Raw genomic sequence first — 26,224 nt, 5'->3', positions numbered from 1 at the left:
AGGTACATCATTGATGTATACAGAGAAAGGAGTCGGCCCGAGAATTGAACCCTGTGGCACCCCCATAGAGACTGCCAGAGGTTCGGACAACAGACCCTCCGATTTGACACACAACTCTGTCTTAGAAGTAGTTGGTGAAACAGGCAAGGCAGTCAATTGAGAAACCAAGGCTGTCGAGTCTGCCAAAAAGAATGTTGTGATTGACAGAGTCGAAAGCCTTGGCCAGGTCGATGAAGACGGCTGCACAGTAATGTCTTTTATCGATGGCGGTTATCAAATCGTTTAGGACCTTGAGCGTGGCTGAGGTGCCCCCATGACCAGCTCGGAAACCAGATTGCAAAACGGAGAAGGTCCGGTGGGATTCGAAATGGTCGGTGATCTGTTTGTCAACTTGGCTTTCAAAGATTTTTATAAAGGCAGGGCAGGATGGATATAGGTATATAACAGTTGGGGTCTACAGTGTCTCCCGCTTTGAAGAGGGGTATGACCACGGCAGCTTTCCAATCTTTTGGGGATCTCAGACGATACGAAAGAGGTTGAATAGGCTAGTAATAGGGGCTACAACAATTTCGGCGGATCATTTTTTAGAAAGAGAGGGACCAAATTGTCTAGCCAACTGATTTGTAGGGATCCAGATTTTGTAGCTCTTTCAGAATATCAGCTGTCTGGATTTTGGTGAAGGAGAAGCAGGGGGGGGGGCAAGTTGCTGTTGGGGGAGCCAGGTGGAAAGCATGGCCAGCCGTAGTAAAATGCCTATTGAAATCATCGATTATAGTAGATAGATCGGTGGTGACAGTGTTTCCTAGCCAGCTGGGAGGAGGTGCTCTCATTCTCCATGGACTTTACGTTGTCCCAAAACTTTTTGGAATTAGTGCCACAGGATGCAAATTTCTGTTTGAAAAAGCTAGCTTTAGCTTTCCTAACTGACTGAGTATATTGGTTGGACTTCCCTGAAAAGTTGCATATCGTGGGGGCTATTTGATGCAGAACGCCACAGGATGTTTTAGTGCTGGTCAAGGGCAGTCAAGTCTGGGGTAAACCAAAGGCATTATCCGTTCTTAGTTCTACATTTTTTAAAGGGGCATGCTTATTTAAGATGGTGAGAAAGGCACTTTTGAAGAACAACCAGGCATCCTCTACTGACGGGATGAGGTTAATATCCTTCCAGGATTCCTGGGCCAGGTCGATTAGAAAGGCCTGCTCACTGGAGTGTTTTAGGGAGCGTTTGACAGTGATGAGGGGTGGTCGTTTGACCGCGGACCCATTGCGCATTCAGGCAATGATGCAGTGATAGCTGAGATCCTGGTTGAAGACCGCAGAGGTGTATTTAGAGGGCAGGTCAGTCAGGATGATATCTAAGAGGGTCCCCATGGTTACAGATTTAGGGTTGTATAACTTGTATGAAAATGAGGGCATCTACCTTAGATTGTCGGACGGCCGGGGTGTTAAGCATATCCCAGTTTAGGTCACTTAACAGTACAAACTCTGAAGATAGATGGGGGTAATCAATTCACATAGTGTCTAGGGCACAGCTGGGGACTGAAGGGGTTTATAAGAAGTGGCAACGATTTTTAAAAGTAGAAGCTCAAATTGATTGGGAACAGACCTGGATAGTATGACAGAACTCTGCAGGCTCTCTCTGCAGTAGATTCAAACTCCGCCCTCTTTGGCTGCTCTATATTGTCGAAAAATGTTACAGTTAGGGATGGAAATTTCAGGATTTTTGGTGGCTTTCCTAAGCCATGATTCAGACACGCATAGGACATCAGGGTTGGCGAAGTGTGCTAAAGCAGTGAATAAAACAAACTTAGGGAGGAGGCTTCTAATGTTAACATGCATGAAACCAAGGCTTTTACGGTTAAAGAGGTCAACAAATGAGAGCGCCTGTGGAATGGGAGTGGGGCTAGGCACTGCATGGCCTGGGTTAACCATTACATCACCAGAGGAGAAGTAGGATGAGGGTAAAGGCTATAAGAACTGGTTGTCTAGTACATTGGTACTGGGTGCTGCAGGGGTTAACCTCTACCCTCATCCTTCCCCTCCTCTGGTGATGTAAAGGCTATAATAACTGGTTGTCTAGTAAATCGGTACTGGGGGCTGCAGGGGTTAACCTCTACATCACCAGAGGAGGGGTAGGATGAGGGTAAAGGCTATAATAACTGGTTGTCTAGTAAATCGGTACTGGGGGCTGCAGGGGTTAACCTCTACATCACAAGAGGAGGGGTAGGATGAGGGTAAAGGCTATAAGAACTGGTTGTCAAAGTTTTGTCTCTGGAGGCACCAGTTAAGCCAGGGGAGGTCACCGCATGTGTGGGGGGTGGAACAAAAGGGCTATCAAAGGCATATTGGGCAGGGCTGGGGGCTCTACAGTGAAATAAGCCAATAATCACTAACCGAAACCGCAATAGATGAGGCATCTTGACATTAGGGAGAGGCATGTGCAGCTGAGTGATCATAGAGTCCAATGAGTAGCACTAGATGAGTCAGGGAGCCAATTCAGTGGTCGTTACTACGCTTTGGCGAGCTGGAGACACGGCGATTCAGACAGCTTGCGGGCCGGGGTTAGCAGATGGGCATCTGGCGACATCGCAACGGAAGAGCCTGTTGAAACCCCCTCGGATGGTTACGTCGGCAGACCAGTCGTGATGGATCGGGGGGCTCTGTGTCGGCAGTCAAGGGGTCCAGGCCAATTGGCAAAAGAGGTATTGTAGCCCAAGAACTGGCTGGTGAATCTCTTTGGCTAGCCGGGAGATGGACCTAGCTCCAGGCTAAATGGTGCTTGCTTCGGGACAGGGACGTTAGCCAGGAGTAGGTACTCAGATAGCAGCTAGCTAGCTGCGATGATCTGGTGTAAAGGTTCAGAGCTTGAGGTTGGAATCCGGAGATATGGTAGGGAAAAAGCAGTCCGATATGCTCTGGGTTGATATCGCGCTATGCAGACTGGCAGGAATTGACCGGGCTGAGGCTGGCTGATGTCCGAGTTAACAGTGATGACCACAAGCAGTGGATAACTGACTTCTAGCTAGTAAGCTGGCTAGTTTCTGATGTGGGTTCCAGTTATAAAGTATAAAAATAGCAGATCCGTACCACATTGAGTGAGGCGGGTTGCAGGAAGTATTTTCAGTCCGTAGATGGAAAGGGAGATATATACACGCGACAGGACAAGACAAAAAGACATGTCCGACTGCAATGCCATCTTGGCATACAACAAACCCTGATTCGTCCGTCGGATTGCCAGATGGTGAAGTGTGATTTATCACTCCAGAGAACCCGTTTCCACTGCTCCAGAGTCCAATGGCGGTGAGCTTTACACCACTCCAGCCGACGCTTGGCACGCTGGGCATTGCACATGCTGATTTTAGGCTTGTGCGCGGCCCCTCGGCCATGGAAACCCATTTCATGAAGCTCCCAACGAACGGTTCTTGTGCTGACGTTGCTTCCAGAGGAGGTTTGGAACGTGGTAGTGAGTGCTGTAAGTGAAGAAAGATGCTTCATTCTGTGAGCTTTTGTGGCCTACCATTTTGCGGATGAGCCGTCGTTGCTCCTGGATGTTTCCACTTCATAGTAACAGCATTTACAGTTGACCGGAGCAGCTCTAGCATAGCAGAAATGTGGCAAACTGACTTGTTGGAAAGGTGGCATCCTATGATCATACCACGTTGAAAGTCACTGAGCTCTTCAGGAGGGCCATTCTACTGTCAATGTTTGTCTATGGAGATTGCATGGCTGTTTGCTCGATTGTATATACCTGTCAGCAACAGGTGTGGCTGAAATAGCCTAATCCACTCATTTGAAGGGGTATGCACATACTTTTGTATGTATAGTGTATTTTGGACCATTTCTAATGATGGACTGGACGGCCCCACATTTTGTTTGTAGCATTAATGGACAGAGGAGTAGCCTTTTGAGTGTTTTTAACAACATTCAAAATGGTGGAAATTCATCATGGTGTACCTTATGGGTTCTTGAGGTAAATTTGTTCCTTGTGAGAAGTGGGACCTACACACTGAATTTTCAGGACTCTAGGTCATAAGGGGTGAGGGGCACAACCTTTTAAAGTTTCAATTTCAATCGCCTGTTGTGGCCAATTGTTATGGCATCGCATGAAAGGGTGTGGACTAAGGGTCTTTACTATCATGTCAAGTTGCACCCTCCTTGGCCTTACCATCTCACAGGAATTTGCATGTGAATTTTCCTGGCAAGAAGAACCGGCATACTAATAATAATAATCCAGAAGAAACACAATAGGGCAGTGGTCACCAACCTTTCTGATGCAAGATCTACTTAATACAATGTCATGCAACATTAACCTGTTAAAAACAGAACTGTAGCAGATGAGGTTTGTGCAGTAGGATATAGACCAAATACATTATCACCGTATAGTGATTTTGCTTGAATTTCCCTGCCAATGCATTCTTGTTTGGACCATTTTTCAAACATATTTAAAAGTAAAAAATTGGTAGGCTATATGAACAGTTGTTGTATTTACTTGTGAGGCACAGCTGAGTGAGCATACATCTAAATTAGCTTTTTTATTTTACTGGGCTACTCGTGCCTGCATCTGATGGTCAGTCTCAGCGGAGGGAGAAGAGCAGCAGACTGAGGGTCCGTCTCTCAACAACCCTCCGCTCTCCCTTTCCTCCACTGACCCAAAAAGGACACCGTCTTCCAGATGATGGCAAAACTCGAATCGCACCTCATTATTTCTGCCTCATGCACAAATTCATGTTGTTACTCCTATTAACATTTTCGCTGCTGAACCCCTAATAATAATAATATTAAGGGCCCAAAGCCCTCTGGTCTGGTGGTTTACGGGAAGGTTTACCCACCTGCATCCCCACTGTGGAATCCCCGTCTGGGCACGGCTTTGACCCTAGCCGGAGAGGCCAAGTGCTTCTTGTCATAATCAGAGGCCACTACAGAGTAAGACCTCTGGAACACCGTCCTCTTGGACAAGTCACTATCTGTGATTGGGCTGGTCTCCAGACTGCAAGAGACGAACACAGAAATGTTGACCATCTGTTTCACACTGATACAAGTCCCCCTCGCACACAGATATGACATACACTACAACCACATATAATAAACACAGACATAATCAGACTGCTCATCTCTACTCTCAAAAAGAGGTGTGTGTGTTACCTGGGTGGCATTGACTTCATGTTGCTCTCGGGCTCCACGAACACGTTGGGGCAGGCGTCGGGGGTGACTGAGATGTAGGGTGCAGGGACAGACGTGGAATGTAGGTACCTCATCTCATCCTGAAACAGGTTGTCATCCTGGTACCCACCAAAGTTCTCTGTGTGTTGCCTGGAAGAGGGGAGACAGGTTTACGTACCAATGTAGTTTAAATATTTTGGGTTTATTCATGTGGATGCTGCCTCAAAGCAAATAATTCCATGACTGTTTTCACTGTGTAATATGTCCATGAGATATGGATAAGACACTATAAACAACCAAAATGTATGATCATCATCACTTCAACTAACATTGCCACAGCGCTTTAAGTGTAATGCCATCCCAAAGGACATGAAACCAAAAGAGAAGGAGACTGTCTGGGAGGCAAATATAAAAAGAGATTACCTTACATTTCTTCCCTCCCAATCTTTCCAGTGCTTTTCAATTTGATCATCATCACAATAGCTATCATTTACCTGGCCAGCATCTGCAGGTAGAGACAGCCCATCTTGTTGGGCTTCTCGTCGGAGACGCCCTCCTTGAGGCTGGGCAGCAGGGAGTGAAGTGGGCGCGGCGGGTGGTGGCACAGCAGGCTGGGCTTGGCGGCGCTGCTTAGGGAAAGCAGGAAAAGGGCGTTGGCACGGATCACCTGGTGGGCCTCCATGGTGGGCAGCGCCCGCGGCATCTTCAACTGCAGGGGCTTCTTCCTCGACTGCTTCACCTCGATGGGTAGGGAGAGAGATTCAATTTAAGTGGTGGTTAAAGAGGTCGAAGTTTGGGGAAACATAATGCATTGTATGACTTGTCACTAGCATATTACCAAGGTTGTTTATGAAAGCACATGGTTGAGTAAGGTTATCCTTTGAACTTTTACAGTGAGAAATAAATACATTGAGCATAATATGTTAGTGTTAAATCCTGATTGTTAAGGGCTTATGTTCGTTAACTACCCAATTATTTGTTAAGTTCCCATAAGCTTGAATAATTTTATGAAATTATTAACTTACACAAATGTATTAAATTATTATGCATGTGTAAAGGTACAAAACATCTATTGAAGCGTTGAGCAGTACAGTACCTTTTCCCTGGCAGCAGTCTGCTTGTCTCTCAGGTACTTCTCCCTGCAGCGGTCACACACCAGGTACCAGGTACTTCCACCGATCCCTCCGTCTCCACAGTTTCCTGCCCAGCCCCCACAGAAGTGGCCGATACTGTTGTAGCCCTGGCCTCCCGCGTAGCGACCACAACCTGCCCAAAACACACCAGATGATGCTAAGATCCACAGACTTAAATAGAACATAGATACATGTATCTTATGCTAAGATCATATTGAGTAGTGCTGCTGTACGAGCAGAGCTACAGTGTATACGGTGTCATGGGGTTAGCCACCATCCACCTCGGTATGAAGACATGTTCAGCTTTCTTTTGACCTTTATATGTGAGAGGTAGGCTAACCTCGCACAGTGACATGGCATGTGTATTTCTAAACGTATGGAATAAAAGCTAACCCAACATTGTTGATATTACCTGGGTGGGCCTGCCTCATGTGGTAGGTGACAGGGTAGGGGTGCGACTCCCCACACAGCTCACAGATGGTGTCCTTCTCTGGTCCCCCGATGGCCAGCTGGGCCATCTCCCCAAACAGGTTCCCCCTGGGGCGCACCTCCGCCTGATCTCTTTTCTTCTTCTTGGACTTCTTAGTGTCCTTCTTGTTCTCCTTTTTCTTCAGGATGGCGCTGGAGCCCGGGCTGGGGAAAATCATGTTCTGGGTGGCTGCCTTGATGGTCGCCATGGAGATGTCCTCCCAGAATGCAACAAGGTGCTGGAGTGTGAGCGGCAGGATGGACTTGGCCCTCATGAAGGGATGAGTGGCCACCTCGTGGGAGACGGGCTCCCCCTTGCCGTCCTCGCACTTCTCAGTCAGTGGTGGCTCTTTGAGCATGGACAGGACCTTGTTCTTGTTGATGCTGCCCATCTTGGAGATGTCGGGCCCGTGTGGGGCAATGTTGAACATATTGAGGGCCGAAGATATCTCCAGCGAGTGGCGGTTCATCAGCTTGCTCTCCTTCTCCTCTTGGCCGCCCTGGCCACCCAGCGAGCTGCGGATGGGCGCGTGCTCCTTGGTCAGCTCCGGGTTGAACTTGAGGAACGAGGAGCACGCCATGGCGTCGTGGACAATGCCCTCGTGCCAGAGGAACGCGGCGAAGACCGACCGGGCGCACTCTGCCACCGAGGGCGACATAGCCTGCTTGGTGGTGTTGGTGAGCCCTGATGAGCTCTCGCCCTTGAAGAGCGGGCCAGACTTGTCCTTCTTGGGACGCACGTGGCGGCTGGAGGTCTTGCGGCTGACTTTTGCAGACGAGCGACTGCTCTCCACCTCATCCTTGATGGGCACCTTGCAGATGCTGAAGTGCACCTTGGAAGAGCCCTCCTCTGTGTTGCTCACGTCAACGTTCTCATCATTTCCTTCATCATCGGAAAGAAGAGCAATAGACGTACACATCACCACCTCCCTGTGGAGGTCCTCCTGGGTCACATGGGGTGATGGGCTGCGGTTCTCCATGTTCATGTCACCTCCTTTGCTGCACCTGTCCTTGGGAGATAGTTTGGGTTTAGGCGAGGTGGACCTTCCCCTCAGTGGCTCCGAGGCGAGAGGGACCTTTTTCCGTAGGGTGTCCGGGTCCAGTGTGTACGAGTCCGACTTGGATCTCTCTCTGGGCGGGTCCAGCAGAGCCGTGGAGGGGCTGACTTTGGGAGGGAGGTTCTGGTCATGCTGTGGGGAGGAGGACCACACCAAGGAGGTGATAGAGGGGCTATACTTCCCCGAGGAGGAGGACAGGCCCTTCTGCTTGAGCGAAGAGGAGCGGGAGACTGGGTTGGGCGATTCGGCGCGCAGCCCGGTGGAGTCACGATCACGCACTTCGGCCTTCCGCGCCTGCAGGGTGTTATGGTTGGGCGAGTGAGAGCGGCTATGAGAGTCTGACCGCAGCTTGGCCGTGTCTGACCTCAGGATCAGTGCCTCGCTGGCCGACAGGTCTTTGCTTTTGGAGTTGTCCGAGGAGCGTCCACCCTCCAGTTTTGGGGAGTGGCTTTTCTGTCGTTGTTTAGAGGCTAGTAGATAGGCACAAAATAGAAACAGTAATACTATAACTCATTGAGGTTTAGTGTAAAAGGCAGCGCATCCAGTTTACTCAGAGTACAACACTCAACATTTAAGGGTCAAAACAAGAGGGATTATGAAAGGGAAATAAAATGAAACGATTGGGAGGAAATGAAGAGAAGTCTGAAAAAATGTTTAAAAAAATAAGTAGCCTCAGACTGTGGAAAGTTGTCGACCAATTCACTTTAGTAAGTGACTGCAATTCAGAAGAGCCTTGAAATAGTGACATATGTTTTTCAAATGATCTAAAATCAACCTATGCATGTCTGAAAGGTCTGTCCATCTATTCACTGAAGGCCCCTAACATGGACAGAGGTAGCAAAAGGATCATGGTGCAACAAATGAGAAAAGCCCAGCCCAACACTGTCCCCCAGGCTATTATATAATTGGTCTTTAGAAAGTGTTCAGTCTGAAGGACTCATGCATTCTGTATGTTACCCACCCTTTTGCCTGAGAGAGAGAGATGAGAGAGCAGAACCATGCCCAGCCGCGGACATACTGATTTTGTGCACACACTCATGAGAAGATGCAAGGCTGTGTGATGAAGAACCATCTACAGGGTAAAACACAGGACATGAATACAGGGACACCATCACAGTGAGAAAGGAGGAGGGAGAGAGAACAGGTAAGGAAACACCACAGGAGGAGAAAGGAGGAGGGAGAGAGAACAGGTAAGGAATCACCACAGGAGGAGAAAGGAGGAGGGAGAGGATGACCATTGGGAGAGCAGAAGACGGAGAGTCAGAACGACAGGCAGTTGGAGTTAAGATAGCTATAAGAGAACAGAAAAAAAAGGTAGTAAGAGATGCATGAACTAAGGCTGGGAGACAGCAGTTTGAGCCCGGGGCTGGGAAAATGGAGTGAATGGAAACATATTGATACATGTTATACTTTATTGATACTTAATAGTAAGTAATATTAGTAAAATGCATGTCAATCTCTCCTGGCTGAAAGTGGAGGAGAGATTGACTTCATCATTACTTTTATTTGTGAGAGGTATTGACATGTTGAATGCACCGAGCTGTCTGTCTAAACTACTGGCACACAGGTTAAATTAGATTTTTTAAAAACAGATTCAAAAACATCTTATGGAACAGCAGGGACTATGAAGCAACACAAACATTGGCACAGACACATGCATGCACACACACGACAACATACGCAATATACATACACATGGATTTAGTAATGTAGATATGTGGTAGTGGGGACCTGAGGGCACACAGTGTGTTGTGAAATCTGTGCATGTATTGTAATGTTTTAAAATTGTATAAACTGCCTTAATTCTGCTGATGCCCAGGAAGAGCTGCTTAGGCAGCATCTAATGGGGATCCATAAAAAATACAACATATACATAGTAAGGAGAATATCAACTAATCTGACCATGTTTCTCATTAGAGCACCACGTGTGCTGCGCCTTAAGGTTAGTAAGTCTGGTCATATTGACACATCTTCTAGGCATTTAGTTCAGTGTTTTAGAGATCCAGAAAGAAAAACAATGAATGTGGTAAACTAATACAGTAACTCGAACACAAAACGATGCTTCCTAAATTCATATCTGATAGATGACACTAAGGTAGTTGACATTTGCAGTGCAGCCCTGGGCTGGTTGAGAGTTCTAAGCAGGGATGGGAGCTATAGAGCTCATGTTTAAAAGTAGAAACAGTGATGCGTTTACCAAGAGAAGCGGGGTGACTTCCCAGCAAATAGTGGACGTCGATCCCATTGGTTCACTTAAGGGCTGCGGCATGACGTTATCCCACTGACATACTGAGAACATTTTAAGAACGTTGCGTGATGGTCTCAAGAGAGCGTTCTCTGGGGGAACTTTCCCAGGAAGTCACTGAGGACCATGTCAGGACTTTTTTAGGATGATTAAGACATTTATTTTAATAGTCCTTAGGACATCGCACGATGGCCCCAAGGGAACTTTCTCAGGGGGACCTTTGTATCGTTCCCGGTTAGTCCCATTTTGGGAGGGCCACAAAGTCCCCAGAATTTTCTTGGGATGTTGTGGAGGTTTTGTCTAGTTCCTAGTTTGTCTCGGTGACATCCCAGAGGACGTTTTTAGGATGCTCTTGGGACGTTGTGTCATGGTCCCCTGAAGGTCCCCTGAACGTTCTTGGGATGTTATGTCATGGTCCCCTGGAGGTGGTCACGTGATGGTCCCAGATGTCTCAAACCATTATAAGTAAATGGGGTTACAAGGTAAGTGGAACGCTGTTCAGCTGAGTGAAAAAGCTTGTAGCTCGTAAAAATGGTTTGTCCTCGGTTGCAATACTCACTACCAAATTCCAAACTACCTCTGGAAGCAACATCAGCACAAGAACTGTTCGTCGGGAGCTTCATGAAATGGGTTTCCATGGCCGAGTAGCCGCACACAAGCCTAAAATCAGCATGTGCAATTCCCAGCGTGCCAAGCGTTGGCTGGAGTGGTGTAAAGCTCACCGCCATTGGACTCTGGAGCAGTGGAAACGGGTTCTCTGGAGTAATGAATCACACTTCACCATCTGGCAGTCTGACTGACGAATCTGGGTTTGGATGCAAGGAAAAAGCTACCTGCCCCAATGCATAGTACCAACTGTAAAGTTAATGGTCTAGGGCTGTTTTTCATGGTTCAAGCTCTTTAGTTCCAGTGAAGGGAAATCTTAACACTAAAGCATACAATGACATTCTAGATGATTCTGTGCTTCCAACATTGTGGCAATAGTTTGGGGAAGGCCCTTTCCTGTTTCAGCATGGCAATGCCCCTGTTCACAAAGCTAAGTCCATACAGAAATGGTTTGTCAAGATCGGTGTAGAAGAATTTGACTGGCCTGCACAGAGCCCTGACCTCAACCCCATCGAACACCTGTTGGGATGAATTGGAATGCTGACTGCAAGCCAGCCCTAATCACCCAACATCAGCGCCCAACCTCACTAATGCTCGTGGCTGAATGGAAGCAAGTCCCCACAGCAAATGTATCAACATCTAACTGAAATCCTTCCCAGAAGAGTGGAGGCTGTTCTAGCAGCAAAGGGGGGTCCAACTCCATATTAATGGCTGTGATTTTGGAATGAGCCGTTCAACGAGCAGTTGTCCACATACTTTAGGCCGTGAAGTGCATAATAGTTTTCCTTCCGTGTATTTTAAAACAGAGCTGAGATTTAGGAACAGGCCTACAGGTGAAATCAGTCATTGATACAGACATGGTGGTGTAGCAGGAATATCGGAATGCGAGTTCAAATCCCAGGTGAGTACATGTTAAATAATAACGACGATATGAATAAACACAAAGTAATCATGTATGTCAATGTGTCAAATATGTAAGTTGAAAATACAATGTTAAAAGCACTGTGTGTGTGGGTATATACCTAGCACTGTCAAAAGACAGAGCTGTGACTGGATCAGTGGTTCACCAATCAGAGCCTTGATTGGCAGTAACAAGGGCTGATGTGTAATGAAACTATGGTGCGCGTGCCCTGGGTGAAACTCATTTTTTGGGGGGGGAGAACGTTTCTTTGCGACCGTCAATGAAGTCGGAAGTCATTGCTTGACATCATGGGAAAATCAAAAGAAATCAGCAAAGACCTCAGAAAAAAATTGTGGACCTACACAAGTCTGGTTCATCCTTGGGAGCAATTTCAAAATGCCTGAAGGTACCAAGTTCACCTGTACAAACAATTGTAAGCAAGTATGAACAACATGGGAACCACTCAGCCGTCATACAGCTCAGGAAGGAGACGCATTCAGTCTCCTAGAGATGAACGGACTTTGGTGCAAAAAGTGAAAATCAATCCCAGATCAACAGCAAAGGACCTTGTTAAGATGTTGGAAGAAACAGGTACAAACGTATCTATATCCACAGTAAAACGAGTCCTATATCAACATAACCTGAAAGGCCACTCAGCAAGGAAGAAGCTACTGTTCCAAGCTACTGTTAAGCCAGTTTCCAGCATCATGTTCTGGGGGTGCTTTGCTGCAGGAGAGACTGGTGCACTTCACAAAATACATGGCATCATGAGGAAGTAAAATTATGTGGATATATTGAAGCAACATCTCAAGACATCAGTCAGGAAATCAAATGGACAATGACCCCAAGCATACTTCCAAAGTTGTGGCAAACTGGCTTAAGGACAACAAAGTCAAGGTATTGGAGTGGCCATCACAAAGCCCTGACCTCAAATCCTATTGAAAATGTGTGGGCAGAACTGAAAAAGCGTGCCAGCAAGGAGGCCTACAAACCTGACTCAGTTACACCATTCAGGAAGAATGAACCAAAATTCATCCAACTTATTGTGGGAAGCTTGTGGAAGGCTACCCGGAATGTTTGACCCAAGTTAAACAATTTAAAGGTAAAGCAACCAAATACTAATTGAGTATATGTAAACTTACTGACCTACTGGGAATGTGATAAAATAAATAAAAGCTGAAATAAATCATTCTCTCGACTATTATTTTGACATTTCACATTCTTAAAATAAAGTGGTGATCCTAACTAACTTAAGACGGGGAGTTTGTAATAGGATTAAATGTCAGGAACTGAAAAACTGAGTTTAAATGTATGTAAAATTCCGACTTCAACTGTACATATTGAGCACCGACACGTCCAATAAATACAGGAACCTCTGACTAGATCTAATACAGCCTCCATCCGCTGGGATTTTGTGCTGTATTGCCACTCTCTCTCTACAACACACTCACACTCTAGCCATTACCTGGCAGCATCCCCACTCACAACAGTTTGTTTGCCTATGCCGACCCTCTAGCTGAGGTGTTTCAGTCGGCATCTGTGTTGTTAATGCTATGAGAACAAACTCTGATCTGGGGGTAATGATTGGCTCAAACATGAACAGTTTCAGTAGGTTTATTGGCTCCCTAAGTAACATTATTTCATTCTCTGTAATAATCTCAAACTTGGATCTACTCTGTAAATTCAGCCAAACAAATCAAATTTACCTCATTTTTTTATCAGCATGTCAAATGTGCAACCAGAAGAGGAAAAATATCTAGACCACCTTTACTCCACACACAGAGGCGCATAGGCGCTCCATACTCCAGAGGCGCTCCATCACCCTCCATTTGGCAAATCTGACCATAATTCTATCCTCCTGATTCCTGCTTACAAGCAAAAACTAAAGCAGGAAGTACCAGTGACTAGCTCAATATGGAAGTGGTCAGATGACGCAAATGCTACGCTACAGGACTGTTTTGCTAGCACAGACTGGAATGAATATGTTCAATAGCATTGAGGACTATACCACCTCAGTCACCGACTTCAACGATAAGTGCATCGATGACGTCGACCCCAAAGTATCCATACGTACATATCCCAACCAGAAGCCATTGATTACAGGCAACATCCGCATCGAGCTAAAGGCTAGAGCTGCGCTTTCAAGGCGCGGGATACTAATCCGGACGCTTATAAGAAATCCCGATATGCCCTCAGACGAACCATCAAACAGGCAAAGCTTCAATACAGGACTAAGATTGAATCCTAATCCTACAACAACGGCTTTGACATTCGTCGGATGTGACAGGGCTTGCAAACTATTATGGATTACAAAGGGAAACCCAGCAGCGAGCTGCCTAGTGACACGAGCCAACCAGACAAGCTACATGCCTTTTATGCTCATTTCGAGACAAGCAACACTGAAGCATGCATGAGAGCACCAGCTGTTCGGGATGACTGTGTGACCACGCTCTCCATAGCCGATGTGAGAAAGACCTTTAAACATGTCAACATTCACAAAGCTGCGGGGCAGATGGATTACCAGGATGTGTCCTCAGAGCATATGCGGACCAACTGGCAAGTGTCTTCACGGACATTTTCAACCTCTCCATAACTGAATCTGTAAGACCCATGTTTCAAGCAGACCACCATAGTCCCTGTGACAAAGAAAGCAAAGGTAACCTGCATAAACGACTAACGTCGGTAGCCATGAAGAACTTTGAAAGGCTGGTCATGGCTCACATCATTACCATCATCCCGGAAAGCCGAGACCCACTCCAAGTCGCGTACCGCCCAAACAGATCCACAGAAGACGCAATCTCAATCGCACTCCACACTGGCCTTTCCCACCTGGACAAAAGGAACAGCATTGTGAGAATGCTGTTAATTGACTATAGCTCAGCATTCAACACCATAGTGCCCAAAGCTCATCACTAAGCTAAGGGGTCTAAACACCTCCCTCTGCAACTGGATCCTGGACTTCCTGACAGGCAGCCCCCAGGTGATAATGCTGATCCTCAACACCGGGGCCCATCAGGGGTGTGTCCTTAGTCCTCTCCTGTACCCCCACAACTGCGTGACCAAGCATGACTCCAACACCATCATTAAGTTTGCTGAAGACACAATAGTGGTAGGACTGATCACTGACAAGGATGAGACAGCCTTTTGAGAGGAGGTCAGAGACCTGGCAGTGTGGTGCCAGGAGAACAACCTCTCCCTCAATGTGAACAAGACAAAGGAGCTGATCGTGGACTACAAGAAAAGGAAGGCCGAACAGGCCGCCTTTAACATTGACGGGGAAGTAGTGTAGCGGGTCGAGAGTTTCAAGTTCCTTGGTGTTCACATCACTAACGAACTATCATGGTCCAAACACACCAAGACAGTTGTGAAGAGGGCACGATAACACCTTTTCACCTCAGGAGACTGAACAGATTTGGCATGGGTCCTCAGATCCTCAAAAAGTATTACAGCTGCATCCTGACTGGTTGCATCACCGCCCGGTATGGCAATTGCTCGACATCCAACCGAAAGGCGCTAGAGAGGATAGTGCTTAAGGCTCAGTCCAAAATGTTCCTTAACAGCTCCTACCCCCAAGCCATGCTGAACAATTAATCAAATGCCCACCCTGACTATTTACATTGACCCCCCCCTTTTGTTTTTACACTGTTGCTACTCGCTGTATATTATCTATGCATAATCACTTTACCCCTACCTACATGTACAAAATTCCTTGAATAACCTGTACCTCCGCACATCGACTCAGTACCGGTACCCCCTGTATATAGCCTCGTTATTGTTATTTTATTGTGTTACTTTTTATTTTATTCTTTAGTTTAGTTTATTTAATCATTATTTTCTATTTCTTGAAATGCATTGTTGATTAAGGGCTTGTATGTAAGCATTTCACGTAAGGTCTACAACTGCATGTGACGAATAAAATATGATTTGATTTGTTTTAAAATGCTTTTCAACAGACAACGAAAACTAGGATTTCCTAGTTCAGATACACTACCTGCTCATTTCACTCCATTTTATCAAGTTTTATGCCTAAATGACCATGACCAAGGTTCTGCTGCAGAAGCAGCTGTAGCTACCAAGCCCCAAGTGCATGTATACTGATTGTACAAAACATTAGGAACACCGGCTCTTTCCATTACAGACTGACCAGGTGAAAGCTATGATCCTGTATTAATGTCACCTTCAAATCAGTGTAGATGAAGGAGACGGGTTACAGAATAGTATTTAAGCATTGAGACATGGATTGCGTATGTGTGCCAAAGCGTGAATGGGCAAGACAAAATATTTAAGTGCATTTGAACGGGGTATGATAGTAGGTGCCAGGCGAACCGGTTTTAGTTTGTTGAGAACTGCAATGATGCTGGGATTTTCACGCTCAACAGTTTGTTGTATCAAGAATGGTCCACCACCCAAAGGACATCCAGCCAACTTGACACAAATGTGGGAAGCATTTGGGTAAACATCGGCCAGCATCTCTGTGGAATGCTTTTGAAACCTTGCAGAGTCCATGCCCCGAATAATTGAGGCTGTTGAGGGTGCAACTCAATATTAGGAAGGTGTTCCTAATGTTTAGTACACTCAGTGTAGGCATCCCTCACCCACCCAGCCACGTATCCACGTCCCCCGGATGGCCTCACCTTTGTTGCTTGAGATGCCATAGTTGAAGCCCTGTGTCCCGTTGGCCGCAATGGCTCCAGCAGCACTGTTGAAGGCCTGGACAGAAAAGGGGCTAGTTGGGGGGGTCTGGGCCCCATGCTCTAGCAGGGTTTGTTCTGTTGGGACAGAAGACAGAGCTGGACCACATTGGCTCCACCAAGAACAGCAACCAAAACATCCATTCACATCCATGTTAGATTCACTAAAGTGTCCAGTGAAAATCTCACTTTTAAAAGTTAATATGTTGACTCATACCCAAATAATGCGGCTGACTTGTACTATACTCGTCATTGTGGCCAAAGCAATACAAATAAAAAGTTACACTACCGTTCAAAAGTTGGTGGTCACTCCAACACCATCATTAAGTTTGCTGATGACACAACAGTGGTAGGCCTGATCACAAACAATGATGAGACAGCCAATAGGGAGGAGGTCAGAGACGTGGCCGTGTGGTGCAAGGACAACAACCACTGCCTCAACGTGATCAAGACAAAGGAGATGATTGTGGACTATAGGATAAGGAGGACTGAGCACAACCCCATTCTCATCGACGGGGCTGTAGTGGAGCAGGTTGAGCGCTTAAAGTTCCTTAGCGTCCACATCACCAACAAACTATCATGGTCCAAGCACACCAAGACAGTCATGAACAGGAGACTGAAAAGATTTGGCATTGTTCCCCAGATCCTCAAAAGGATTTACAGCTCCACTATCTGCACATCACTGCCAGGTATGGAAACTGCACGGCCTCTGACAGAGGGTAGTGCGTATGACCCAGTACATCACCGGGGCCAAGCTTCCTGCCATACAGAACCTCTATACCAGGTGGTGTCAGATGAAGGCTCTAAAAATTGTCAAAGACTCCAGCCACCAGAGTCGGACTTCTCTCTGCTACCAGACAGCAAGCAGTACCGGAGGTCCAAGAGGCTTCTAAACTGCTTCTACACCCAAGCCATAAGTCTCCTGAACAGCTAATCAACTGGCTACCCAGGCTATCTGCATTACCCCCCTCTACGCAGCTGCTACTCTGTTATTATCTATGCATGGTCACATTAATAAGTCTACCTACATCTAAATATTACCTCAATTACCTTGACACCGGTGCCACCGTACATTGACTCTGTACCGGTGCCCCCTGTATATAGCCTCCACATTGACTCTGTACCGGTGCCCCCTGTATATAGCCTCCACATTGACTCTGTACCGGTGCCCCCTGTATATAGCCTCCACATTGACTCTGTACCGGTGCTCCCTGTATATAGCCTCCACATCGACTCTGTACCGGTGCCCCCTGTATATAGCCTCCACATCGACTACGTACCGGTACCCCCTGTATATAGCCCCGCTATTGTTATTTACTGCTGCTCTATAATTATTTGTTATTCTTATCTCATACTTCTTTTTTTAGGTATTTTAAAACTGCGTTGTTGGTTAAGGACTTGTAAGTAAGCATTTCACTCTAAGGTCTACACTTGTATTCGGCGCATGTAACAAATAAAATTTTGATTTGCTTTTAGTTTTTGTTGTCTTAAAGCAGGATTCCTAGGAACTGTTGAGCTGCTTTGTGAATATGGGCCCTGGTCCACAACAATTACAGAGGTCTCAAAGCAGTAAGGTAAGTAAAAAGGTAATTATAGGGGCTCTTACCTTCCCCTTGGCGTAGGTACGGGTTTCCCCCAGGGTCTCGGGCCAGAGACCAGGCCTCTCCTTTGTTGCTCTCGCAGAACTCCACCACGCTATTCTTGTCCAGCTGCACCCACGTCCCCTCTGTATTGATCACCTGATGGACAACAAGGCTCGTTATCCCTCTACACACACAGCACCATCCTCACAAATATCATCCCATCCCCTTATACAAAATGTACAACATCATTCCTACAGAGCAATTTCATAGTGCATTGTAGCTAGAATATTTGCATAGTTTACTGTATAAAGAGAATACATTTAAGAACTTACTCTGAAAGTTAATCATATTGAAAGTTAAATGCATGTTTGTTTGTTTTGGTTTTGTAAAAGTCCTGAAAGAAAATCACCACTTTAGACATGCAGATGGAAAGTGTAAATGTTAATAAGTGCTTAGAGAGAGAGAGGCTTCGTGAGTCTTTCCATGATTCATTGTATCCTAGTAGTCCTCACATCCTATATCCTTGTCACCTTCTCAACCCTATTGGAGGAAGTCGTCCAAGGTTCCTCCCCTCAGACCACCTCCTCCAATGTGGTTTGAGAAGGAGGCGAGGATATAGGACGTGTGGACTCAAGGAAAGATGAATTGAGAAAGAGCCGCAGAGCCATTGGTTTAGAGAGGGCATTCCAGTAAAAGCATGACACACCACATCCTCCTAACAGAGGTCAAGAAGGCACCATTCAGCACTTTGGGTCAAGACATTTTAAAGCGCATCAAAATGTGCCCCGAGAAACATAGTCAACAGAAGGTGTAAGAGGGGAAAGATTAATCTGAGATACAGTATGGCTTCAGCATTTCACGAATCAAATGTTAAAAACTTCTTAGGGCTGCAATCCCGCTAACGGGATCGATATGACAACAGCCAGTGAAAGTGCAGGGCGCCAAATTCAAAACAGAAATCTCATAATTAAAATTCCTCAAACATACATGTATCGTATACCGTTTTAAAAGGTAATCTTGTTGTTAATCCCACCACAGTGTCTGATTTCAAAGAGGCTTTACAGCGAAAGCACCACAAACAATTATGTTAGGTGACCACCAAATCACAGAAAAACAGAGAGGAGAGGAGTCACAAAAAGCAAATAGAGATAAAATGAATCACTAACCTGATGATCTTCATCAGATGACACTCATAGGACTTCATGTTACACTATACATGCATGTTTTGTTCGATAAAGTGCATATTTATGTAAAAAAAATCTCAGTATATATTGGTGCGTTACGTTCACTAGTTCTAAAAACATCTGGTGATATTGCAGAGAGCCACATCATTTTACAGAAATACTCATTATAAATGTCGATGAAAATACAATTCTTAGACATGGAAATATAGATATACCTCTCCTTAATGCAACCGCTGTGTCAGATTTCAAGAAAACTTTACGGAAAAGCAAACCTGCAATAATCTGAGACGGTGCTCAGAAAACACATTTTCTCCGCCATGTTGGAGTCAACAGAAATCAGAACATTATAAATATTCCCTTACCTTTGATGATCTTCATCAGAATGCACTCCCAGGAATCCTAGTACCACAATACATTTTTGATTTGTTTGATAATGTCCATTATTTATGTCCAAGGTAGCTACTTTTGTCAGCGTGTTTAGTACACAAATCTAAAACGCTCGTGCAGGTCCAGCCGAACGTCGTACGAAAACTTCAAAAAGTTATACAGGTCGTAGAAACATTTCAAACTAAGTATAAAATCAATCTTTAGGATGTTTATCATAAATCTTCAATAACATTCCAACCGGAGAATTCCATTGTCTGTAGAAAAGCCATGGAACGCAGGTCGCTATCATGTGAAATGCGCGTGACCAGGACCTGGCTCTCTGACTCAAAGAGCTCTCATCCGGCCCCACATCACAGTAGAAGCCTTTTTCAAGTTTCTAAAGACGGTTGACATCTAGTGGAAGCCTTAGGATGTGCAACATAACCAATATCCCACTGTGTATTCAATAGGGAATGAGTTGAACATCGACCAACCTCAGATTTCCCACTTCCTGTTTGGATTTCTTCTCAGGTTTTTGCCTGCCATATGAGTTCTGTTATACTCACAGACATCATTCAAACAGTTTTACGAACTTCAGAGTGTTTTCTATCCAATACTAATAATATGCATATATTAGCAACTGGGACTGAGGAGCAGGCCGATTACTCTGGGCACCTTTTATCCAAGCTACTCAATACTGCCCCTGCAGCCATAATACGTTTTAAAAAGTAGTGAAGGATAAAAAAAAATGTAAACCTCAGAAATATCTAATCTGTTTCCAATGATGAATAAATTAAGATAATTGTATATAGTTAAATGAAAATGTATAAACGCAAAATGCTGTAGCCATTGGAGTGTGTTAATTAAAGAAAAGAGCCACCACACGGAGAATTGACAGAGCACACACCCACTCCCAGAGGCATTTTGTGTATTCACCTTTTCAATAGGAAAGTACAGTGCCTTCAGAAAGTATTCACACCCCTTGACTTTTTCCACACTTCGTTGTTTTACAGCCTGAATTTAAAATGGATTAAATATAGATTTTTTTGCTACTGGCCTACACACACAACACCCTACCACATAATGTCAACGTGGAATTATGTTCTTTGAATTTTTTACAAATTAATAAAAAATGAAAAGCTGCAATATCTACAGTCAGTAAGTATTTAACTCCATTGTTTAGACAAGCCTAAATAAGTTCAGGAGTAAACATTTGCCTTTAAAGTTGACATAAGTTGCATGGACTCACCGTGTGCAATAATAGTGTTTAATATGATTTTTGAATGGCTACCTCATCTCTGTACCCCACACATACAATTACCTGTAAGGTCCCTCAGTTGAGCAGTACATTTCAAACACAGATTCAATGACAAAGACCAGGGAGGTTTTCCAATGCCTCGCAAACAAGGGAACCTATTGGTAGATGGGTAAAAAAAAGCAGCTGCCACTGACTATCCCTTTGAGCATGGTGAAGTTATTAGTTACAATTTGGATGGTGTATCAATACACCCAGTCACTACTGGTGGTTCTAAACTTGAAATATGCTTATTGATGTTACTGAGGGAGAGAGAATGCAGAACATTTACATTCTGTCGGAACATGTGATTGTTAGACCTCAGGGATCCTATGGAAAGGAGAAGGGCCACAGTCCGGTACAAGTCAACAGGACAGCCATGAGTTGGGGAAGAGTGAGAAATTTAGGCCGAGGTCAGGTCAGATGAAGTGAGAAAGAACAGACATCACTAAAGTCCTATATAGCAGAGATGTATTGGCTGTCCATATGTATAAGGAGGAGACTCAGCATAGGAGGGTTTAAATACCAGTGCTTGTGTAAACATGTTTGTCTTATGCAGCTGTGTGACCCAGTGGGTGAATAAACTTGGTTTGAGCTTTACTAGTCGTCCGTGAGTTTTTACCATGTTTATTTAGTATCTAACCACTACAAAGATAAAGGTGTCCTTTCTAACGCAGTTGCCAGAGAGGAAGGAAATCGCTCAGGGATTTCACCATGAGGCCAACGGTGACTTTAAAACAGTTAGAGTTTAATAGCTGTGATAGGAGAAAACTGAGGATGGAGCAACAACATTGTAGTTACTCCACAATACTAACATAACTGGCAGAGTGAAAAGAAGGAAGCCTATATAGAATAAAAATATTCCAAAACATGCAACCTGTTTCTTTCAAAGCACTGAGGTAAGTAATACTGCAAAAATGTGGCAAAGCAATTAACTTTTTGTCATGAATACAAAGTGTTATGTTTGGGCCTATAGATCCACTTTCCTCCTCATTCATTACTGCTGCACTGCTTGTTGTAGCGCTGAGTGGAAATAGGAAGAACGCTTATTTTATGGCTTATAAAAGTGTTGACAGTGCTGAGTAAGTAACAGCAGCTCTTTGCTGTATTCGTATTCTCTAGTCATGGTTTTGCAGTATCAATTTTGCGTAGCTTTCTTTTATGTTACTGCAGACTGGGTCATCTGATGTGCAAAGTTTGTACCTTTATACAAATGAAATGGCAACAGTTTGCCTACCCAGCGCGCAGGGCAGCTGAATTGGAACAGTTTGCCTACCCGCAGCGCGCAGGGCAGCTGAATTGGAACAGTTTGCCTACCCAGCTCGCAGGGCAGCTGAGGGCAGCTGAATTGGAACAGTTTGCCAGGGCAGCCAGCGCGCAGGGCAGCTGAATTGTTTGCCTACCCAACAGTTTGCCTACCCAGCACAGGGCCAGAACAGTTTGCCTACCTGCACCCAGGGCAGCTGAATTGGAACAGTTTGCCTACCCAGCGCGCAGGGCAGCTGAATTGGAACAGTTTGCCTACCCAGCGCGCAGGGCAGCTGAATTGGAACAGTTTGCCTACCCGGCACGCAGGGCAGCTGAATTGGAACAGTTTGCCTATCCGGCACGCAGGGCAGCTGAATTGGCTGCACCTACCACCAACAGCCCGAGACTAATAAAAAGAAAATAGGAACACAAGGCTTTATCATTGGGTTTTTTACATAAATGTTTGGCGATCAACTAGAAATGCTAGAAAAGTCAATCGCGATGACCGGTTGGTGACCATGGTCTTACAGACTTATCCAGAACAATTCACAGCAGTAATCGATGCCAAAGGGGCTTCAACAAAGTACTGACTCGGGGGAGTGAATACTTACATAACAGATATTTCTGCATTTCTTTTTCAAAACATCTTTTCATTTAGTCATTATGGGTTATTGTGTGCAGATTGGGTGAGAGAAACATGTATTTTATTAATTTTGAATTCACACTAACAAAACAAAATGTGGAATAAGTCAATGGGTATGAATAGTTTCTGAAGGCAAAACAAGTCAACCAATTTACAAGCAAAAGGGGGAGAAAACTAAACGCATTACAACGACTTCGGTCTGTGTTAGCAAAGAGAGCAAGGTAGAGGGCAACAAAAGAGACAGGCATAAGAACAACTGTGCTGTAGTTCTTATGCCCATTCTTTTAGTTATATAGATATTATGCTCGTTTGTGTTGCCCTTTTCTACTCGTCTACTTAGACTGGAAATATTTTTATAGATACTTTTTATAGATAAATTATAATTTATCGGCAGCCACTATAAATCATTTAAGTCACACATCATACCTCGCCTACTGCCTTGACCTTGTTCCCAAGTACTAACATTCCAATGTGGATACCCCTAAGGTTTGGGCAGCTTCTGATGTTGTGACCCGAGGGGCCCGTCTTCACTACCTTATAAAAGCCAGGGCCGCTGCCACCCTGCCTCACCCTGTCCTGCTCCCGCATGGAGGGGCCCGTCTTCACTACCTTATATAGGCCAGGGCCGCTGCCACCCTGCCTCACCCTGTCCTGCTCCCGCATGGAGGGGGCCTCTTGGGAGGGGCGGCCGCTGGCGCTCACCTCAACACACTGCTCCAATTGGCCCCTGGCCTCCTGCAAGAGGGAATTGATTAGCATTAAAACTAGGTTAGGTTAGAAGACCAGTCAGTGGGCGAGTAGTAATGGATTTGTCTGATGCGATGACATAGTTTCATCCTGATTCCTTATAACTATGTGTCATATGAGAGAGGATGTGACGTGACCAGTGTTTCAGATTATCAAATGAACAAAGTTCTAGCATAGCGGTTACAGCTTTACAGTAATGTCCACAGAGCTACCAGTTCAACAAAACCAGTAGGATCCACTCTCTCTAACAAATGTTGACATAGAGCCTAACGTTTACTTAAATATTGCAGCAATGACTAACACATTTTCGAGGACACCCTGTGAGTATCAAGTGCACAGCTGGTTGTTGGGCTGATACTGTCTCAATGGCATAAATTGGACAAGAACACAGGCCTCATTAACAACACCTGAACACCACAAAAAAGTTCTCAAAAAGTGTGTGATGACAAAGTACGATAAATGCACAAATAAAAATGATGTATCACTTCATACTGCACAGGCTTGAAACATGTTTCAACTGTCCATTTACCTAACCATAAACATTGAACATGTGTGAAGAGTACAGTGAAAGTAAACCTAAAGATTTAAAACAAATTGCTAGTAATACTATGAATTTGATATTCTATATGAACTCAGCAAATTGTTGCAACAATGTTTCTCTAAAATAGATATGCCCAAAAGGAAATGGTCGATTCAAAAATGTTATCAAGAAAATGCAGTGTGGGTAAGGCATGCTCTAACAAATGGGCCCACAGTATTAGACACATACAATAGGCAATATGTCATCTACCTTCTCCTACAAAAGCCACATGTAACTTACTGACATCAATGTCATTATGTTATCAATTTTCATCAATGGCTCGAATTTCAAGTGAAATGAGAAAAGTCATCACAGCACAGACAGCATAACAATTTAACCTTAAATGAAAAGCTGATTCCTAAAGGAGAATGGAGGTAGAACGAGCGTGTTCTTAAGATAAACTATTCAGAAAGTCATGCAACTGTGGTTAAAAAATCATGTCCCTGACGGCAAAAATGCAAAGTCGACGATAACTCAAATTGTATAACTTCACAAGGGGGAAGGGGCTTCAATACGTCATGTAGAAATAACAGATGGATGAAGAAAAACCAGAGCAGCCAAGCCATACACATCCTTCCTTCAGACAACTCACCTGTGGGAATATAGTTAAGGGGGTCCACGACAAAAAGCAGATATCTCTGACTCCCTGGCTAGCGTTAAAAGACACTCTGAGCAACAAATTATAAGTACAAGTCAAGAAATGGCAAAGGATTCATTTACACACTTTCACTCATTTCACAAGTACAGTACCAGTCAAAACTTTGGACACCTACTCATTCCAGGGTTGTTCTTTATTTTTACAATTTTCTACATTGTAGAATAACATTGAAGACGTCAAAACTAGGAAATAACACATATGGAATCATATAGTAAACAAAAAAGTGTTAAATCAAAATATCTTTTATATTGTTCAAAGTAGCCACCCGTTGTCTTGATGACAGCTTTGCATTATCTCAACCAGCTTCATGAGGTAGTCACCTGGAATGCATTTAGTTGGGTTCTGAGAATATGAAATATACTTACTCATGTCACTGAGGGAGAGAGGGTAATGTATACATTATGTCAGGATATGTTTTTGTTAGCCATCAGGGATCCTATTGCAGGGATCCTCTGGGAGGAGAAGAGACACAGTCTGGTACCAGTCACCATGACAGCTGTGAGTTGGGGAGGAGTGAGCACTTTGGGGTAGAGGTCAGGTCAGATGACGTGAGGAAGAACAGATAACACTAAGGTTCTGTCTAGCAACAGAAATGCATTGGGTGTTCAGATATGTAGGAAAAGACTCAGGAGGAAGGGTTAAATATCTGTGCTTGTGTGAACATGTCTTTGTCTAATGCAACTGTATTGATCCTCTGGGAAGAATTAAAGCTTACTCAGAATTAGAACCTAACAATTTCAATTAACAGGTTAAAAGTTCTTAATGTGTTTGAGCCAATCAGTTGTGTTGTGACAAGGTAGGGGTGGTAAAAGACCGAGTCCATATTATGGCAAGAACAGCTCAAATAAGCAAAGAGAAATGACAGCACATCATTACTTTAAGACATGAAGGTCAGTCAATCAGGAACATTTCAAGAAAGTTGAAAGTTTCTTCAAGTGCAGTCGTAAAAACCATCAAGCTCTATGATGAAACTGGATTTGATGAGGACCGCCACAGGAAAGCAAGACCCAGAGTTACCTCTGCTGCAGAGGATAAGTTCATTAGAGTTACCAGCCAAAGAAATTACAGCCCAAATAAATGCTTCAGAGTTCAAGTAACAGACATCAACATCAATTGTTCAGAGGAGACGGTGTGAATCAGGCATTCATGGTCGAATTGCTGCAAAGAAATCACTACTAAAGGACACCAATAATAAGAAGAGACTTGCTTGGTCCAAGAAACACAAATAATGGACGGTGGAAATTTGTTCTTTGGTCTTGAGTCCAAATTGGAGATTTTTGGATCCAACCGCAGTGTCTGAGACACAGAGTAGGTAAATGGATGATCTCTGCATGTGTGGTTTCCACTGTGAAGGAGGTGGTGTGATGGTGCTTTACTGGTGACAGTGGAAAGGGAAAAGGATGGCAATTTAGAAGAATCTAAAATATATTTTGATTTGTTTAACACTTTTTTGGTTACTAAATGATTCCATATGTGTTGTTTCACTGTTTTGATGTCTTCACTATTATTCAACAATGTATAAAATAGTAAAAAAGAAAAACTCTTGAATGAGTAGGTGTCCAAACCTTTGACTGGTACTGTATATACTGTATTTTAGTCAATGTCAGAGATTGGAAACCTAAATTGGTCTACACGGACAAGTTCTGGCTTGGTTTAGAT

The 26,224-nt window shown here is 44.6% G+C and overlaps 1 protein-coding gene across 13 annotated transcripts in view; it reads right to left on the bottom strand.

Annotated features, from left to right (window-relative positions):
* The window catches only part of mycbp2 (MYC binding protein 2), a 286,672-nt gene that overhangs the window by 53,166 nt on the left and 207,282 nt on the right, over positions 1-26,224 (bottom strand). For 7 of the 13 annotated variants that reach the window (XM_024388610.2, XM_024388613.2, XM_024388615.2 and 4 more), the window contains exons 51-59: positions 23,115-23,315; positions 17,869-18,001; positions 16,206-16,340; positions 8,781-8,891; positions 6,706-8,289; positions 6,257-6,426; positions 5,655-5,899; positions 5,143-5,310; positions 4,830-4,987 (exon numbers count right to left, since the gene is read on the bottom strand). In XM_024388610.2, coding sequence (XP_024244378.1) covers positions 4,830-4,987; positions 5,143-5,310; positions 5,655-5,899; positions 6,257-6,426; positions 6,706-8,289; positions 8,781-8,891; positions 16,206-16,340; positions 17,869-18,001; positions 23,115-23,315 — 2,905 coding nt within the window. The remainder of the gene's footprint in view (positions 1-4,829; positions 4,988-5,142; positions 5,311-5,654; positions 5,900-6,256; positions 6,427-6,705; positions 8,290-8,780; positions 8,892-16,205; positions 16,341-17,868; positions 18,002-23,114; positions 23,316-26,224) is intronic. The other 6 variants (XM_024388619.2, XM_024388620.2, XM_024388621.2 and 3 more) reach the window with 4 other exon arrangements.

This window comes from Oncorhynchus tshawytscha, linkage group LG26 (genome assembly GCF_018296145.1).
Source record: "Oncorhynchus tshawytscha isolate Ot180627B linkage group LG26, Otsh_v2.0, whole genome shotgun sequence".
Taxonomy (NCBI): domain Eukaryota; kingdom Metazoa; phylum Chordata; class Actinopteri; order Salmoniformes; family Salmonidae; genus Oncorhynchus; species Oncorhynchus tshawytscha.
The sequence above is the reverse complement of the archived record's forward strand: the minus strand, read 5'-3'. Positions and strand labels throughout refer to the sequence as shown.